General features: G+C 31.7%; 1 protein-coding gene across 1 annotated transcript; it reads left to right on the forward strand.

Annotated features, from left to right (window-relative positions):
* On the forward strand, window positions 1-18,604 carry LOC103570340 (uncharacterized). The gene is made up of 3 exons (XM_014442090.1): window positions 1-272; window positions 12,982-13,014; window positions 18,261-18,604. The coding sequence occupies exons 1-3, from the start codon at window positions 1-3 to the stop codon at window positions 18,310-18,312; spliced, it is 357 nt and encodes a 118-aa protein (XP_014297576.1). The 3' UTR covers window positions 18,313-18,604.
* The last annotated feature ends 521 nt before the right edge of the window (window positions 18,605-19,125 follow it).

The following is a 19,125-nucleotide window of genomic DNA, read 5'->3' on the forward strand; positions in this document are numbered from 1 at the left end:
ATGCACAGGGGTGGCGGGGTCGTGGGTGGCGGTGGTGCGGGAACCGCCGCCGGACGTGTCCTTGAGCTCGATCATCCACCAGCTATACCAGCTGGACCAACGGGTTTTCATTGGGGTGCCATGATTGCTGGTCATCATGCTGCTGCAGCCGCTGGTATGATGCAGCCTTCGTTGTCTGGCACAGCTGATTACGGTCTTGCTACAACCCACAGTCCAGCTCACTCTACCATGCCCATGGATTTACACATGTCCCAAGGATTTCCTTGCTACAGGTCAGTTCTACTCCATCTTCCAATACACCCGCGAACTGTAGAGTTAATGAATGGAAGAAAAATCTTGGTGACGTAATGCTTTTATCTGATACAGAAAAGGTTCTTACGCTTGAAAAAAAAAAAATGCAAGTGTTTAGACTAACGTGTGAAGAAATAAATCTTACAGTAGCTAATTTAAAATAACAGCTTAAAAAAAGTTTGTAAACATCAGTTGCAGAAAAAACGTATTATAATTCCTAGCTCGTACAGGTTATTAGCATTCCGCTATCAATTATCCACAAGCCGCGTGCTGTACGTCTCTCAGTGGGGCACGCGAGCCCATAATCTGTCTTTTTTATGCTGGTTCTTCCTTTCTCTTTTATCTTGTTCTCTCATTTCGGTGTCGTCTGTTCCCTCGACTGTATTTTTGTGAATCATCGACTCAATCAGAGTCCTCGTAAACCCACTCTATTCATCTCTGCCGATAAATACTTACTCCAATAAATTATCAGATCATTATTTTTTGTTGTATTTACATTTGTAATTCAATTAATAATTACATGGTAGTGACAGTATTGATAAGTGATGATTTGTTTTATGAGGATTACTAATTAGTTAGGGTTTTTAGGATTTTGGTATGGAAATAGTGGATTTAATAATAAAAATATATTACAAATATTGCCACACCCTAAGTAATGTACTGAGCGTGAACAGCAGCGTATCGAATACCACTTGTTGCCGCCTTGAGGTTTAAAGTATTCTCGTCACTCATTCTCTCGGCCCGACGAGACGCTGATAGCCGCAAGCATTGAAACACTTGATTTAACAGTTTATTTATTAGTGATGGAAATAATCATAGGATAAGTGATTCAAATATTCTTCACTAGTTCAAATTGAGTTACTTCTAATGTGAGCTAAATTTATTGTTGCAAATCCGGGTTCAAAATTTTGGTCTGATTGTATTTGGACTAATTGGTCTGTCTTTGAATTTTTAAGCTGTGATCTAAAGGTGATTGAAAACAGAGTAATGGAAATTATAGGCAGCAAAAGTCTGATTTAGAGCTGGGTACAAACAAGAGGGGAAAGATTTTGAGAAAAAAGTCGGGTTTTGATCTAGAGGAGAATAAATTTAGAATGAAAATTTTTGAAAACAAGTCTGGAAATGAATATATGGGCATAAGTTGGGTAAATTTCAGATGATAATTAGATACAAATGAAAAGTAAAATTGAATAGAAAAAATTTTGATTCGATTTAAAACAGATCAAATTTTTTGACTTGAGTGCAGAAAATGAACCCTTTATTCATAATTTAATGCAATGTAATGTAATGATGTGTCGTTACACAGAAAAAAAATTATGTTGAGTCAAGAAAATATTTTGGAAGACAAACGTTGGAAGGAACTGTCAAGATTTTATTGAGTCAGAAAAATTTGTCTTGATCAGAGAAAATTTCTACTTGATCCCAGAAAATTGAGGTTTTCAAAAAAATTTTTTTGAATCAAGAATATTTACTTTCAGTCGACAATTTTTTTTTTTTAATTAATAAAAATTTTAATAAATTATAATCCAAGAATAGAGTTACAAAGTGTTACTACACTGATAAAAAAGTTGACTTGATTCAAGAGCCAAAATTTTTAACCAAGAATTCCATTTTTAAGAAAATGATTTTCTTGAGTCAAGAGATAAAATTCTTGAACCAAAAAAAATTTACTTGACCTAAGAATAATTTCTTGGCTCAAGAATTTTTTTCTCTTGAATCAAGTCAACTTTTTTATCAGTGTATCATACACAAAACAAAATTTTTACTTGCCTCAAAAAAAATTTTTACTTATTCCAAGAATTTTTTTGCATTATGAATTGAAAAAAAAAATTTTCTTGTTTCAAGAAAAAAAATTTCTTGAATCAAGAAATTTATTGTTTTAATTTTCTACTGAAGAATATTTCTTGCACCGAGAAATCCTTTTTGACTATATAACACTCATAATAAATGCTCAGAAATCCCCGCTTCAATTGACATTACGATCATTTTATGTGACACATTATAATATACTTAAAAGTTTAATTACCACTGCTTAGTAAATGGGAATACTTAAGATAGAATTATTAAAATAGTTTAAGTAGCGTAGATAATTTATTTTCCGACAGATTTCGTATCATTATGTAAGATTTGATAGTGATAAGCCCAGATTCATTAAGTACACCCGGTATAAGGACAGAAGAGTCTCGAACTCGGAGCGGTACATCGAGAGCAGTATTGAATGATGGTCCAGCCGACTACTAATGGGGCCGAACGTGCGGACGTAGAGGAACGTAAAAAGCGACCGAAAGAGAGAAAGATGAAAGAGAATATATATGTATATATATATATATATGACGGCGGCAGATCAAGGTCTTCAGAGTGCATCAGTTGGACGCGCGATTGATTCGAGCTAAGAGACACGGAATACATTCTTCCATCGTTCTGACCAACTTCAGCAACTCCTTCAATTTAGTTCTTGCTATTGCTATTTAAAAATTTTTCTCGATTGAACTTGGTGATAAAAAAGATCAGTAGACTCCATAAATATCAAAACTTGTACTTTATCTCATGGTTTAACTTTTGGAAAATGTTATCATTATGTTCTATTTTGTATGGGGACCTTCGAAAATACCGTTAGCTCAAAAGTTCTCTGTGTAATGCATCTATATATTATATACATTTATGGAATTTTATGTCATGTGTACACGGAAAAAAGTAGAGGTCGATTCTTAGTGCATTTTTATGAGAAAATTTGAGAAGGAATTATATAAAAATGAATAAATTTTTGAATATGAGATTTGATTTCACGTTTGTCCGAAACTCTCAGGCTTATTTGGAGCCTATATATGAATCAGTTAAAATTTTTCATTTTTGAAACCATGAAAAATATAAGGTGTAGAATTGAATGTCCATTGGCACTTCACTCTTCGCATTGTGACAATTCATTTAAATTAGAATTAGTCGAAAATATTAAAAATCTAGTTTAGTTTTGGTCGCCTCTAGAACAAAATCCGATTTTTTCTCAAAATATTTTGCCTTCTTTTGTTTTCAAGACAAAAATCAGACTTTCTACCTATCACTTTTATCAGTCTGTTTTTGATGTCTTTGGATAAAAAGCAGCTTAGAATTCCTATAAAAATTCAAAAACAGGCCGATTAGTCCAAAAACAATCTTAGACTAAAATCAGATGAAATTTTTCAACAGGGCGTTTACCTTTCTCGGTAATCTTGTAGACATCTGTCAGAATTAGTTCACTATGAGATTCTACACCCATTCACTGAAAGACCCAATAAGATAGGATTGAAGATAATTCTCATAACCGCGACGGTCATTGACAAGAAGCTGTAATTCCAACGCCGATAAATTCAAAAAACTGTTGGGTTTATTTCGCTGAATCCAAATACCAGCCGACCAACGACCAGTGCTTACTTTTTTTTATGTCAGGTTGAATAGCACGAGGCTGCATTTAAACGTTTTATTAGGAAAATCCAACATATTTCCTGTCAATATTTTTTTGGTGTTCATATTTTTTAGCGCAATTTTTAAAAGTCAAAATAATAACGACTATCGGAAACATAAAAAAGTAGAAATTTTTTTTTAATAATACTTTTGTTTACGACAACAAATATAAGAAATGTTTTGTAAAATTATGGAATACATTGTAATCGACTAATTTTGCGATATACATAGGATATTTATAAAGATATATTAATTATTTGTGAAGAATCAGTGATCAAATATAAAATGAAAAATCACATAGAAAGTTGCTACTATGAAGGTGGAGGCAAGTTGTATTATACTTAAAGTTGCCTCGGCGAATGTTCGGCAGGCTATAATCAATTCTGATTGCAGTCCCGAATCGCGGTGCGATCCACTCACTGATAGTCAAGAAAAAAGTCAGTTGTCCAACTACCGGGCCCAGAGCGCGGCTTTAAGTCTTGAGAAAAGGTTCGATCGTGAGCCATCTCGACTTGACTAAAAAAACCAAAAAGATAAGTGGAGAGAAAAACAAGAAGAAAGAAAGGAAAAGGCAAGGAAGAAGATTACGTAAAATTTAATGATGATGACGATGATGATGATAATATAATGGTGATGGAGAATATAAAGAAAAAAGTTTATCAGAAAAAAAAATAGTGGAAAGAAATGGTTGTGATTCTTGAACTAACTCCTGACCAAAATACTCGGAAAGCTCTTTTTGACTCGCGAGTTAAATGTAAAGCAATTAATATCTCCACTTATGAGATGTTTCTAATTAAAGATAAATTCCGATTGTAATTTATATATTTTAATTGAAGAAGACTGAGTTGCAAACGGACACACGCATGTGATGCTACAGAATTCCGTAATTCAAACAGCTAGTCGATGAAGGAGCGGAAATTTCTTGGAAATTCACTTATCGAATGCCCTTTCTTCTTTGAAGAGTAAACTACACGCATGCGCTCTTACTATATGAATAGGTATATAAATGTATATAAACGCACACGGATGTATAGCGGGTGGGAGACAGCGCAAGGAGCCAAGATTGAGGGGAAGTTCAGTTAATGGAATTCGACTGAATATGCGCGAAAATACAAAAAGATGACCAGTTTTAGAGAATATCATGGTGAGAATAGTATTAATTCAAAAATACTTTTAACAACCGTAAGCACTAAAGGTCAAAAATTGAAAAAAGCTATGAACGGAAGTAATTTTTTTTAGTATCGTTTATAATATCCTGTGAAAGCAAGAGCCACTTGAATAGCTTTTGCGACGAGAAGGGTTAACCGAGACCACAGTATAATGAAATGTCAAAATTATATAATAACAATGTCCTAAAGTTAAAAGAAATTTGGTCACCTTATAATTTACGGCCTGGGAGACAAGGAGGTCGTACGATTACGGTACGAACTGACCAAAAATCTTGTTTGGTAACCTGTGGATCATAGCTTTCAATATCATTATCGAAAAGTCAGTATTGCTGCAGTAATGAGCCTGAGATTTGACCGTCGACTACAGCGCCATCCCACGGAAAAAGAAGACGGAACGAGAGTCGACCGTCGATTCCTTGGTTGACATGTAGCTGAAAATCGGAACTTTTCTCGCGCAGCGAAACGAAAAAATTTGTGATTTAGCTGCTGAAAGGTGACTTAAGGAATAATTGGGGGTGGCTACAATTTTCGGCTGAAAACATATAAAAAATCAAGATCTAGATTTATTTCTTTTGACTTCGTTTTTGCAAAAACATGCAATGCAGCAAATTCATGTATTTTTGTTTCGTGAAAAATGTTGCGATCTTCAAGTACGTCGAATGACGACGAAGCATCTTTGTCAAACTTTGTGATGTTTAATTTGTTAAATTGTCTATTTGAACTGGCATGTGATAATTTGATCGTACGATTATATTTATTTCGATTTTGGAGACTATCGACGTATATTTAAAAACATGGTTATTTTTTTAACGTCAAATTGCATGGAGTTTAAAAATTCATAAGATATTATTATAGCGATTTTGTTACTATTGTTTTGCGAGGTAGAAAACGTTTAATATCCAAAACAATAAGTTAGATGGTATCCCTATCTTAAGTAAAAATCGAAATGATGGATTTAATGTACGACGCATAAAAAAGGCATATAAATGTTATCGCTTTTTATTATAGTATCTTACGGATTCTTTGTACAAGGGTGCATAGATTTCGATAAAAAAAAATTGAACCATATAATTGATAGTTGATTAGTAGATAAGTGTCTTTTCGAAATTACAGGGATTAAATTTTATTGTGTTTGAAAATTCATTGGCTGGTAACTAATTTTCTGACAAAAAACCAAAAGTATGATCGAAAAATGGAATGAATTATAACCTCACATTTATTGTATTATTCTGCAAAAGTTTTGTTAGAAATGTATAAAAAATGATGTTTCGTCGGAATGTTATAAAGTACCCTCTGAACGGATATTAATTGTTCGTAAGACTGTGTCGTCAAAATATTGCTACCGAGGGAAAAATTCATTTTAAAGAGTCTACAGTTTTGAATGTTTTGATTCTTTATTAAGATGAAAGAGTGTGAACTAAGTCGAGAGTTTCATTTCTTCATGGAATAAATGACTTGCGAGTTATCACCCCGTAAGTACACGTGGCTACCCTCTTCATTTAAAAAATGTAAATTTGTTAATGCGAGCAGTTGTAGAGTCGAGCTAAGGGTGCGAAAAAAAAGATGCTAAAGAGGGGAAACAACAGGAAAGGAAAAAAATCGAGTACACTACAGAAGGCATAAAAATTTGTACGTGCTACTTTTTATTGTAACTCTCCAACGCTATTACCTGGGACTATTATTAAATACAAGGGAAAAAAATCAAATAAAGTATGCTAAGTTACACTTTAAGAAACCTTTTGGGATACGGTTATAAAATAGCAAGGATTATTTTTCTGTTCCTTAATTTTTATAATATATTAGCTTTTAATTTTAACTCCCTACACATTTAAATTTTCGAAAAACAAAATTTATGTTCTATTCGAATCTTTTAAATGTTAAGGGGGAAAATTTATTCAAAAATTTTTCTTATAGAAAAATTACACAATATTTGTGGTATTTACAACAAAATCAATTTTTGTTGTGAATAGTCGAAAATTGTGGAACAAAAAAATTTTACCGCATAAAAAAGAATATTATTTCTTCATATTTATCAGAACAAAAATACCAGTATGAAAAAATAATACCTTATAATATATTGTATTGATATATTTCCTTTTATATTCAAAAAATATAAAATTTTTATATGAAATGAAATATATGGTAGCATATAATTTATATTATATATGGCACCATATATTTTCTTTGTTATATTTAAGCATATATTTTATTCGGTGTATGTATATGTATATGGGTATATTATATATTCGCTTCAAATTAACTAATTTTGATAATTTTATCTGCAATTTAAAGAGTATATTAAAATTTAGATCTAATTTAATTGGAGTTGGTCTTACGAATAAGAAACTTTTTTTTTCCATACACAATATAAATATATGTTTTTATATATGATCAGAATATATTTTTCGTATATGATAGAAATATATATTTTTATGTATGAAAAAAATATAGTTTTTGTATATGACAAGAATATATATTTTCATATATGATGAAAATATATTTCTTGTATATGATTGACATATATATTTTATATATGCTAAACATATACGGACTCGTATATGATGCATATTATATTTTTTAATATAAAAAAAATATATCAGAAAATATATTTAAATTCGCCACATATATTTTCTGATATTTATCATATATTTTTACATATATTTTGACCATATATGTAATTTTCATACGGGTATGATAGTACGTTAATTTATTGGGCGTAATAATGGATTAATTAATATCACTACTTCAGAAAATGAGAATTTCATTTGAAAGACAATGTCATTTGAAAAACTTCTTCAGGTTTTAAATATTAAAAATGATGGTTTATTAAGTTTTCATATTCAAGGGCTGAATGTGTGTGCGCGTGAGTGTGTGTTTGCATGTTTACAAGTAAATATCATCATTCTGCGCCCGAAGCAAAGAAAAAATATACGTTGTCTAAAAGGGAAATGAAGCCCAATTCGCAAAACATATGTTTCGCGTAATCATTCATTGGGAGCTTTGCATTACGGCTCTGAAAAAAAGAAGGAGGTTGTAGGTGTTACAGGGGTGCGAATCTATGCATATTTAATAAGGCTGCACGCAGTTGCGAGGAGAGCGAGAAAAATTCCCCTGCTCAGTCTATTGGCTACGGATACTTTTATTCAAATCTTATCCACAACCAAGTATCTACACTGGCACTTTTTTTTTTTTTATATAACTTTTAAGATGAGGGGAACGACATATCAAAGGAAAATACTGTAAGTGCCTTTACCGCATACATAAATATAATCTTGACTTGATACATATTTCAAATAAATGTCAACCCATCCTAAATCATTTCGAAAGATTGCCGGCATCTTCATATTAGTTATTCCAAATTTTAATCACTTGATTTGTAGGCTACATTGTCTACTACTTTTTCAGTTTTCTTCAGTTTTTGAGTCTTGAACATATAGGCATATTTGTAAATTATAAGCATCAGTATAAAGATGAAAGTATATGTCAAATACATCGAGCTCTTGGATTGAGTCGAGCTTTACTACTTTTTCGATTGATGTTAGTAAAAAAATAAAAATGTATGTTTCGCACCTATTAGTATTGATTCAACAGATAGATGGTTATTTTTTAAAATCAAACTTGCAAACCGAACTCTGACTGGCTGATTACCAACTGACCTACGATAAATAATGACACTACAGAATTTTTCACCAGTTTAACATATTGATCTCATAACCCGACAGGTTTAATGCGATTATTGAACAGCCTTCTTACATGTTACTATATACTATTATCATTAGACCTGACACTAATGACTAATAACATGTTCCAGAATCAGCTGATTGTCTGCATTAATACCCAGTGAATACATTACCTTAAATTTACATCATATGTAAGTCATATAGAGGTGGGTAGTTCCGGACATGTATAGTTCCATGAACTGTCTTTTATCGGATACATATCCGGTCGTTCCTAAAAATCCACTTTAGTATGCTCACTAGTTCTCTTTTTCGCGCCTGTCATCATTACCAACAAGCAGTCAAGCAGCAGAATAATTTTTGATTGGTGATTTTTTATGGAATTTTTAGTTGCATACCAATCATAATTCATTCTCTATTTAATATAAAATACTGAACCTTTATGAGAATTAAAAACCTTAAATAGTTCCACAGATATGATTCCAGGAACTAATTCCTTTTCGCTCCGAAAATGGTCCAGGTTCAATCCGGAATGTTCCCGGAACTACCCACCTCTAAAGTCATAGGACATAGTGTATTATAATGGCCTATGACTTACATATGTCAATTTAAGGTCAGGTGTTTATTGGGTATTGATTTACAATTTTCATAAAATTTTTTAACAGCCGTTTTCAATCACACAAAAGCAATTGCGTGCTATCGCTTAATGACTACTGAAACTTTACTTGATTGCTTTGTAATTTTTATCCACAAAACACAATGCCATTGTCTTTAACGTACATTGAGTTCGCATCGGATTGTGCATCGAAAGCGCATATGACTCATTCCGATAAAACGCGTCTTATCATCACGATAAGGCCTACAATTCATATCAGACTGCAATGAATTGTCAACTTATTCGGGCGCTTTGAATAATTATACAGATAGGGCTATTTGAATGAACAATAAATATGCTTATCAGGATACTCATCTATTTGCACGAAAGTTGAAGAATAAAGCCCACATGGCATTACCAGGTTCATGCGACCTTATGGAAATTAATTGTGATTAAGTTGAATAAAATCATAAATATCAGAAATTGCACAATAAGAGCTTATTTTAATTCCTCTTCCTCTCTTCAAATTTTGCAGAGCATGAGAAAAACAATGATACCGAGAGTGACCTTCAAGACTGCGTCAGGTGAAAGTCCGTCTTCGCAGTCAAAAGAAAAAACTCCAGGTCCAAGCTGAGCAAGAATCAGCCAAAGATACCGTTCTTGATGTTTGGAATGGGTTCAATTTGTGCTTACAGAGGTTATACCTCCCAGAGTTAAGCAAAACGTGGTCGAAGTATATGATTGAGGAGCTTCCAGAGAAAAGTAAAAAGGACTTACTAGTTATACAACAGGAAGGATTTCGATATGGGAGTTCTCAGATTAATTTTAGAAATAGGATCACTGCTAGCAGATTTAAAAAAAAATAGATCAGCACTTTATTGATAGAAAAAGTTGCTGTTTCCATGCTAATGCAGCCATCAGAAGAGGATTTGAAGAGAAAGGAAGAAAACCTTACATTACACCATAGCTAGATAAAGTGGTAGAGTCAATGTTGTCTTTTTGGAGACAATCCAGAACAAAGTCAAAGAAACTGAGGAAGCCTGGGCAGATGTCGAAGGAAACCCTGCGCCAAAACGGACAATGAAACCTCGGAATTAGTAAAACACAAGATACCCGAGAATTGACGTCAGGTTGATCATTAGGAACGTCGACAGACAGGCCGGAACAATACACGCCAACGCAGCGCCTGTTCGAATCGACCTCGAGCGACAAACCAGTCAACTTTTTTTTTAATTTAATAAATAATTATAACCGCTGATACTAAATAGCGGGTTTTGTTTAAATAAATAAAAACGCTTGTACAGAGTATCAGGTATTGATTAAATAAACTTTTGTTCCACGAACCGCTTCTCCGTGAGCTATAGAAGAAGCGGGTCATTGATGATTTTTTGGTGACATAAATAAAAATAATGGGACTGCATTTTAACGCTTTTTCCCATCATTCCTTCCATTGGGTCCTGACTAGAGTAAGAAAAAATATATAATCATTGCATCCGCTATTAGTCAGTAAAAAGTGAGTTATTAAGATGTAGTTGCTTGTAACCTTGGGAAAAATGATTCAGGTCTACGTGGATCTACAACAGGTCTATGGAGATCTACTTTCTTGTTGTAATATTTTACGAAAATTTCTCTCTGTTTATGTAATACAGAGTTTCAATTTAATTAAATTTAGTTAATAAAATGAAACGTCAAATTTTGAAGGAGTTCAATCGTATTTGAAAAGTAAAATAATATACCATAGGTTTATGTAAAGATAAGCATAAATATAACAAAAATACTAAAAACCTACAAATGTTAATTTACATGTTTGCAAAATATAACATGTGGTACGATTATCCTCTTATGTTTTACCCCACAACCAACAGTCTCCCACAGATATCTAGTGTAAAATCAAACTTTGGAATAACGCCGGGTGCACGAAATGTCCGAACACGTTATATATTTGTAGCTATAACGCAATCCGTAGAGTAACAGGCGGAATTTGATGTTAGGGGATTTCCAATCACGGAACAACAAACTGGAGAAAGGAGAAGGGTAAAGCTGAAGCTGAGGTAAACTTAACAAAGCAAATGTGTAGGAAAGTCGAAATAATGCATAAAAGTGCGTCGATGCATCGACTTAAAAGGATCGATAAAAAGGGAGTGAAAGTTGAGTAAATATAAAGTTAGGCTCCATTGACGTTTACTTTATTTCAATAAGGCTCCATATTTTGAACTTGGAATCTTTATATATTAGAATTATGAAAATAGAGTGTGCTTAATTTTAGCATGCCATTGGTCAGCTGCAGGTCTTTGACCCATGATTAGAGATGCGTCAGTCAAGTCTCTCTAGCTTTTCTAGGTGTTTGTGGAGGTCAGCAATTTTAGTTTCGAAGGAGTTGTCTTCATTGGTAATACTGTTTTGCGAAGCTTCCATAGACAGTGCATGTATATTTGACTAAATCAAGTTCTAAGAGGACAGTTTTCATATCCACCATATATGCCTTGTCTTCCTTTCTCCCGTCTTCCAAACTGATGGACAGTTCGGACCAGTTTTGTGGAGATTTCTCTGATTACGTACTCAGTGAGACCCTGGAATAGTGGTCAGAGAACTCAAAAAAACCAATTCTTGATAAAGTGTTTTTTAGGGAGAATCATATACTTTTTCTGATATACTAAAGATTCGAACTCAGCGAATTAACAAAAAAGATAACTAATAGGTTGCAATAGTCTCATATAAAGATGTCCGAACAAACCAATTACTTTTGCATTAAATCAATGTTGGACAACCCTCGTGCAGCCGTTTTGGTATCTTTGTGGTAATAAACTCCACTCTGGTCGTATCCACACGTTTTCTATAACACCCTCAGTCTCGACTTGTACATCTCCCCCTTTTCTGAAAGATCCATAACACTTAAAAATGAGATCTTTATCGTAATATTTAGCTTTAAATCATGTTCTGGTGACAGATCTTCAAATAGTCAATGAAAATAGCTTTCGGTTGTGCATTTTGTCACGTAGTTCATTATTATGAGAATGAGAACTTAGTACTGGAGATAAATTATGGTTAACAAGAACATTATAGAATTGATCAACATACTTGTTAAATTTACCATCACTCAATTATCCAGAAAATATTTATTTCGATACAGAAGAGTGCTTTTTATGCCGAATATTCATTAAGATTAATTTTTTCGAAATAAAAAAAAAAAAATAGCGAAATAACACAAATGATAAATTGAAGGGGGTCGAAATAGCATAAAAGCACTTATTCAAGCGCAAGATTAGCCGTAGCGCACAATTTACGACGGTGATCTTATGCAGTAGGTAAAGCTTTTATAGAAAAGCTTTTTCCTGTAAGTCGCGACACGGATTTTGATTCCGGCGAAATCCTGATCAAAAGACTTCCGTTTCTTCTTTATACTTTCCCTTGTTATATATATAGATATATGTATTAGGGTGTTGCAAAAAAAATTTTTTTTGAATAATGCGTGAAAAAATGACGGAAAACTTTCAAATGTTTTTTCATTGTAAGCTTCATAACCTATAAAGATTAAATTATTACTTTGTTTCTGACCCCGCATGAAAATATCATATATGGTAAACATATATTCAAAAATATATGTTACAGATATAAATATATATGTGACAATACATGAAGTCTGATCTGAAAGTTCTTTCACGGGCGAACATCACAACTATTGATGTCTGACCAACTTTAAATATTTCTTTATTTTAAAAGTTTATATATATTTTTATATATTGCACTATAAAGTATGTTCTGGTTTAAAGATTTACTAAGCAAAAATGATTTTTTTTCTTTTTCTTTATAGGTATCGAGATGAAGCTCTCTGCTGGACTGACAGGTAAATAGCGATACATTAATTTAAATTGATAAATTCTAGCAATGAGTACTTTCGATAATTTATAGTGTAGTCTTGCTTTTTTCCCACTGATTATTAAATTTTATAATACGTACTCTTAAACTCGTTTCATACATAAAATATAATTTACAAAGTACTTGAATCATTACTTATTAATTTTAAGATTACATCTGATTACATGTGTGTCTGTGTGTGTACTAATACATAATTATTTTTTAAATTAATCCATAAATAATATAAAATAAGTATACACACTGAATTAATCTGATTGATTATAAAGATGAAAATTTATGTATATATTTAGTGACGACACTATAGGATTAAATTTAAACAGTCACTACTTAAGTCACCAAACACCAAATATGTAAAATGTTGTGAGTGATAATGAGAAGAGAAATAAAAAAATGAATTTGTAAAGTGAGAGGTGTTTCGTCTGAGTACACGACAGCTGACTTCTCAGTTAGGTGTGTCTGCATATACCCTACCTAAGACGCAGTGTTGAAAAGTATATGTTGGAATTATATATTGTAACAGGCATAGGGACTTACTGCGAGAGGCGCGAGTCGTGTACTGCCATCTCACGGAATTGAGCCGAACTAGCATTTATACAGCGGGCAAATTAGAGCCGGACACTTGGGGAGAGTCAAATCCTACTAATAAAATCTATGACTAAATTGAGCATAAGGGTAAAGCATGATATTAGGGGCTGTATTTCTCGGAAATCATTGCAATTAGAATTGAAATATGAATTCCATTTTTTCCGTGCATGTGTATAATAATGACTATCTGATGAAAATGATAATTTCATTTTTATACGCAGGAAAATTTGAGTGACAATAGTTTTCATGGTCTAATACAGTTTTGACACACTAGTCATTTAAAAATAATTTTCACTTCATTTCTTTTCTTGTCTTCACATTAGCTCCCAAGTGAAAGTTCGTAGGGACTATTCTTACTAAGTACAGGAACTCCCCTAAAGGAAAGTCAACTTTAATAACAAGTTCGACTTCCGACATGATACGGCCTAACTAGGCTTGTTCGCATCTTCTACCACCCACTATTGCGCTGATGCTGTTTATGGCTCTTCATAACGCTTCATAAATCAGTCTCCTTTTATCACTACCGACAAGCTTTGAGTATGTGTTATTTATTTATCATTTTTGAACTTATATCTTGATACTGTCCGTCCAACAAAAAAATATTTACTGACTAATATTTTAAATATTAACCTCATTGTTGTGTTTTTTTTATTCAAAAATTTTAATCAATTTTTTTCTATCCATACTTTTGAATTTTCAAATTCCAATCTCTTTTTTGTTCCATTTTTTTTTCTTAAATTTTTATCAGTAGTCACATTTTTTAAAAATTTCACTTTTAGTTTTTTTTTTTTTGCATCCTCGAACGTGTCATGGTAAATTGTAGCATATAAATAGTTAAATGCATACTCATCAGACATGCAGTAATGCATACGCACCCAACAAGATACGAAAATAATTATCTACAGAATGTTTTGACTGATGTTTTTTTTTTTTTTTTTTAAGTACTTGCGGACTTTTGAATCTATAGTTAAAAAAAAATTTTCTTTATTTTACTTTTATGGGTTAGCATTATTCTAGAAGACTTTTCCAAACCCTAGAGACATCTAATAGAAAATTTAGACCAAGTTCCTGAAGTAGTCAATTAACAATTTTCGGATTTTTTTTTTCAACAAATCAATGACACAAAAATAATAAAATAAAATAAATCAATAAATAAAAATATGGACACATAATTTAATATATATTTTTTAATTAAAAAATATTTCATTAAATTAAAAAAAAAGTCAATTTTTTGCCGAAAAAAAAAATCAATTATCTGCAGATTGAAAAATTCGTACTTTAAGAATAATTGATTTTGAAACCAGATCTGTGATTCTGGTAAAATATGAAAAGTACTCAACTCAAGAGTAAGCAAATGTCAGTTTAAGTCCCTTGTTGTGTTGCGACAAGTGAAGGGAGATGTTTGAACCAACATCAACTGTGCTCATGGTTCGACGCAAAAATTTTTCTTGAGAAAGGTGACTGTACTCTACTAAAGTGGCGGTAGTGTAGACTTACAATAAGTACTTAGTTAAATTTATTTATTACTCTCTAATTTTGAGGAAAAATATATTGAGTACTTAAAGCGAAGCTAAATTTCAACTCGAGATTACAACAAACTGTAATAGTTCATATTGAAGATAATTTTTTTACTTCTAATGGTATTCAAGTTGTTTAGGTCGAGTAATATTTATCTTAATTTTTATAGCCGATGAAAAAATTTCAGCGACTGATAATCTATTGATTGTTGAAAATGTTGAAAAGAACGATGCGTATGTAAGAATTAAAAAAAAATGTAGAATGCTCTTCGAAGCTCGAGAACTGGATTAATCTTTACTGGAACTTTGATGAAACATTGATAAAAATAAAAAAGCCGAGGGAGAACTTACGCTGAAGAAGCTAATCACTCGTTCTTCTTTGATAATTTTTTGTTGGTTCCTCATTGCCATCTTTCATTCCTTTACCTTGATCAGGCAACTTGCAATTAGTACGGATTGACTATTAATCCAAATGTCTTGGCCTTCGAGTACCATTGAATTTTATTTTTGTCATTGTCATTCCATGTATAGAGTCTACAGACTTGTTGATTTATTAAGTTTTATAGGTATCCAAAAAAACAAGTTAACGAAGAAGTGACTATAGAATGCTGTCGTGTACTGGTAAACATAAAGAGAAATAAGTAAGTTGCTTGCATCAAAGTTTTATTTATCTTAAATGAAGATGAGTATTTAAAATAATACATAAGTCACTTATTTATATAATAATTGTGAGTAATTAAACATTTTCGACGATCGAAATCACTCAGTGTTGAAAATTAAATAACTGTCTGTACATCTTACAGTAAATTAGAAAATTTCGCTCAATGCGGATTTTTAAAACTGCCCGTATGAAAAAACAATATATGGTTAAAATATATCAAATCATATATGTTTGCAACAAAAAAATATATGATATATTATATTGTACATTATAAAAAATCATATAGAGATTTTTGCCGATTTGATATAATATTATATACAGTAGTAAATATATGTATTCCATGTATGTAACTTATATGTTTTTTATATTAAGCCATATATACATTTACATTAACCTTATAATATATTGTATTGATATATTTCCTTTTATATTCAAAAAATATAAAATTTTTATATGAATTGAAATATATGGTAGCATATAATTTATATTATATATGGCACCATATATTTTCTTTGTTATATTTAAGCATATATTTTATTCGGTGTATGTATATGTATATGGGTATATTATATATTCGCTTCAAATTAACTAATTTTGATAATTTTATCTGCAATTTAAAGAGTATATTAAAATTTAGATCTAATTTAATTGGAGTTGGTCTTACGAATAAGAAACTTTTTTTTTCCATACACAATATAAATATATGTTTTTATATATGATCAGAATATATTTTTCGTATATGATAGAAATATATATTTTTATGTATGATAAAAATATAGTTTTTGTATATGACAAGAATATATATTTTCATATATGATGAAAATATATTTTTTGTATATGATTGACATATATATTTTATATATGATAAACATATACGGACTCGTATATGATGAATATTATATTTTTTAATATAAAAAAAATATATCAGAAAATATATTTAAATTCGCCACATATATTTTCTGATATTTGTCATATATTTTTACATATATTTCGACCATATATGTTATTTTCATACGGGTGATCTTCATAAATACTTGCTAATTAACACAACTTGCTGTAATGTGTTCAAGTATTTTTAAAAAAGTCATGATAGCTCACCTTCGAAAATTTGAAAAAAAAATTGATTTTTGTTGAGCATACTTCTGTCCTAAACAAAGAAAAAATTTGTTGTTTTACACCGAAAAAATTTTATTATCTACGAATGCTACCTATTCAAAAAAACAATAGATTCTCATAACTGTATACATAAGGCCTATACTTGACTATAGAATTTGCTCATACAATTCAACACATACCGCAGATGAGTGCTGTGATTCGCACAAGTACTCATATAAAATACTCAAGTACTTTGAGCAGCCCGAATATTGTTCAGTGGCGTCAGTTTCTGATAACACGTGGCTCCATCTGCCAGCAATAAGTTAAAGTACGAGGGCAGCTTGAATATACTATTGTATTTCAACATATAAATGAAGAAAAAATGGGATTTTAGGACACACTTTCAATGTAAGTGCGAGAAATTACATCTATACTCTAATCCGTCAGAGTGAGCCACTTTACTTCTGCTACAGAGCGTTCGAAAATCGAACTTTCGTAGTAAACGTCACCGAAAAATATTTATTACTGACTCGAAAACCGTAAAAAGTTTGAAGGCTGGAGTAGAGTTAAATTATATTAAAAAATTTTCAGTGACCATTAGCTACTGAGTCTGCAGCAACTACAAAGTTTATAAGACTTGAAATATTTATTTTAATTATTACTCATAGTGTAAATTTTTATGTGAACCCACTCTATATTATTATTTGAAAAATTTTTCTGCTAAGAAATCAAGAAATATATAAATAATTACGTAAGATCTGAGTGGTCGCGTGACACAGGACACCAAGGCTTTTATTGTCACCATGGGGTTTCTTTTTTTTTTATAGTAAGAAGTTAGTGTCCCTTGTTTACCTCATTCTACTAGGCAAATGAAGATGAAGTATTCCCTGTGGCACGTTCCATGACGCGAATATACTTTTGCTGGAAGGGACGAATCTAAAAGAGGAAAAAGGAGAGACAAGAACGCGCGCAGTTCAAGATCAACCCCTGAGTTTCTAAGAAGTGGGGAAATGATCACTAGGGTTAAAATACCACGAGGCCAGCACGCGACAATACTCGACACTCAGTTTTCGTATATGCAGCAGTGAGGGTCGCTTGGCTCGACACAATAAGAGAAAATATCCAAAAAAATTCCATGTAGTATTTTAATAATTTTAAGTTAGACTCTATCAAGCGATTAAAAGTGCTTACAAATGAAAAGTTATCGATATGAATAGATAATATTAATGTGAATGTGAAAAGTTATAATAAAATGTGGGAAACAACCACCAACTTTTACAACACATACAATTCGTATCCCGCAATAATGCAGTTACAAGCGACTAATAACGAATTACATTCGTGGTTTTATTCTAGGAAACAACCCTTGGACAACCTGGGCACAGTAACGTCAGCCAACATTCGGTGAGTTTTAATTTATATTGAATCTGATCAGCGGGAAAGTTTGAATGCTTCATTTTTCGAATAACGGTTGAAACTTTGTTCAGTACATTTGTGGCAAAAACCATTTCGTTTTTGAAAAAATTTTTTTGAGAAGCTAAGAACTGTCTTGTAGGAAATAAAATTTTTTAGCGAAAATATTTGATCTTTTCTTCGCGAAGTTATCGGAAAAAAGTTATGGGTTTAAACAATACTTGAAAAATTCAATTTATGCATAATTTTAAGGCTAATTTTTTGATTTTGACATTTTGTAAATTGGAGGATGAGTTTTGAGCGTCAGAAGTCACTTTAAATGTTTAAAGTGGTCTATTCTGTTGAATATAATGATGACTTTTACTCTAATGGGAATTGACATGCGCAGAAGAACAAAAATTCAAAAATTATTTTGAATAGATAAGTTCATTTTATCAATAAAATCTAATTATTCACACCTAGGTCGAATAGTGCCCTGATAATTCGGAGGTGACGGCTGTGGTTCAAATTCATCTGCCTAATTTTTGAAGCAGCATTTTGCTCATTTGCCCATCATACACTGTCATCTCTAATTTAAAACCCAAATTTCACTAATATTCTCTTGTAATGCTAAATTTTATTCGAGATTTTGGAAAAATATGTGAACTTAGATTTTTAAAACAACATATTTACAGCATGAAATCGGTGAGAGGCAGCACATGCACCTTTCTTATGAACTGATACCAACCAAAAATATCAGAAACAAAGCTATTATCAATTCGCAAGGGTATTCTCGTTTCAGCTATGCCAGAAAAAATCGCTGACACAT

The sequence above is a fragment of the Microplitis demolitor genome, chromosome 4 (assembly GCF_026212275.2).
Source record: "Microplitis demolitor isolate Queensland-Clemson2020A chromosome 4, iyMicDemo2.1a, whole genome shotgun sequence".
Classification (NCBI taxonomy): Eukaryota; Metazoa; Arthropoda; class Insecta; order Hymenoptera; family Braconidae; genus Microplitis; species Microplitis demolitor.

What these genes read in the sequence shown, in the direction of transcription:
- LOC103570340 (XM_014442090.1), top strand. Translation starts at nt 1, where the DNA reads ATGCACAGGGGTGGCGGGGTCGTGGGTGGCGGTGGTGCGGGAACCGCC. An exon ending in CAAGGATTTCCTTGCTACAG is followed by an intron (nt 273 to 12,981) that starts GTCAGTTCTACT and finishes TTTTCTTTATAG; the next exon opens with GTATCGAGATGAAGCTCTCT. An exon ending in GCTCTCTGCTGGACTGACAG is followed by an intron (nt 13,015 to 18,260) that starts GTAAATAGCGAT and finishes GTTTTATTCTAG; the next exon opens with GAAACAACCCTTGGACAACC.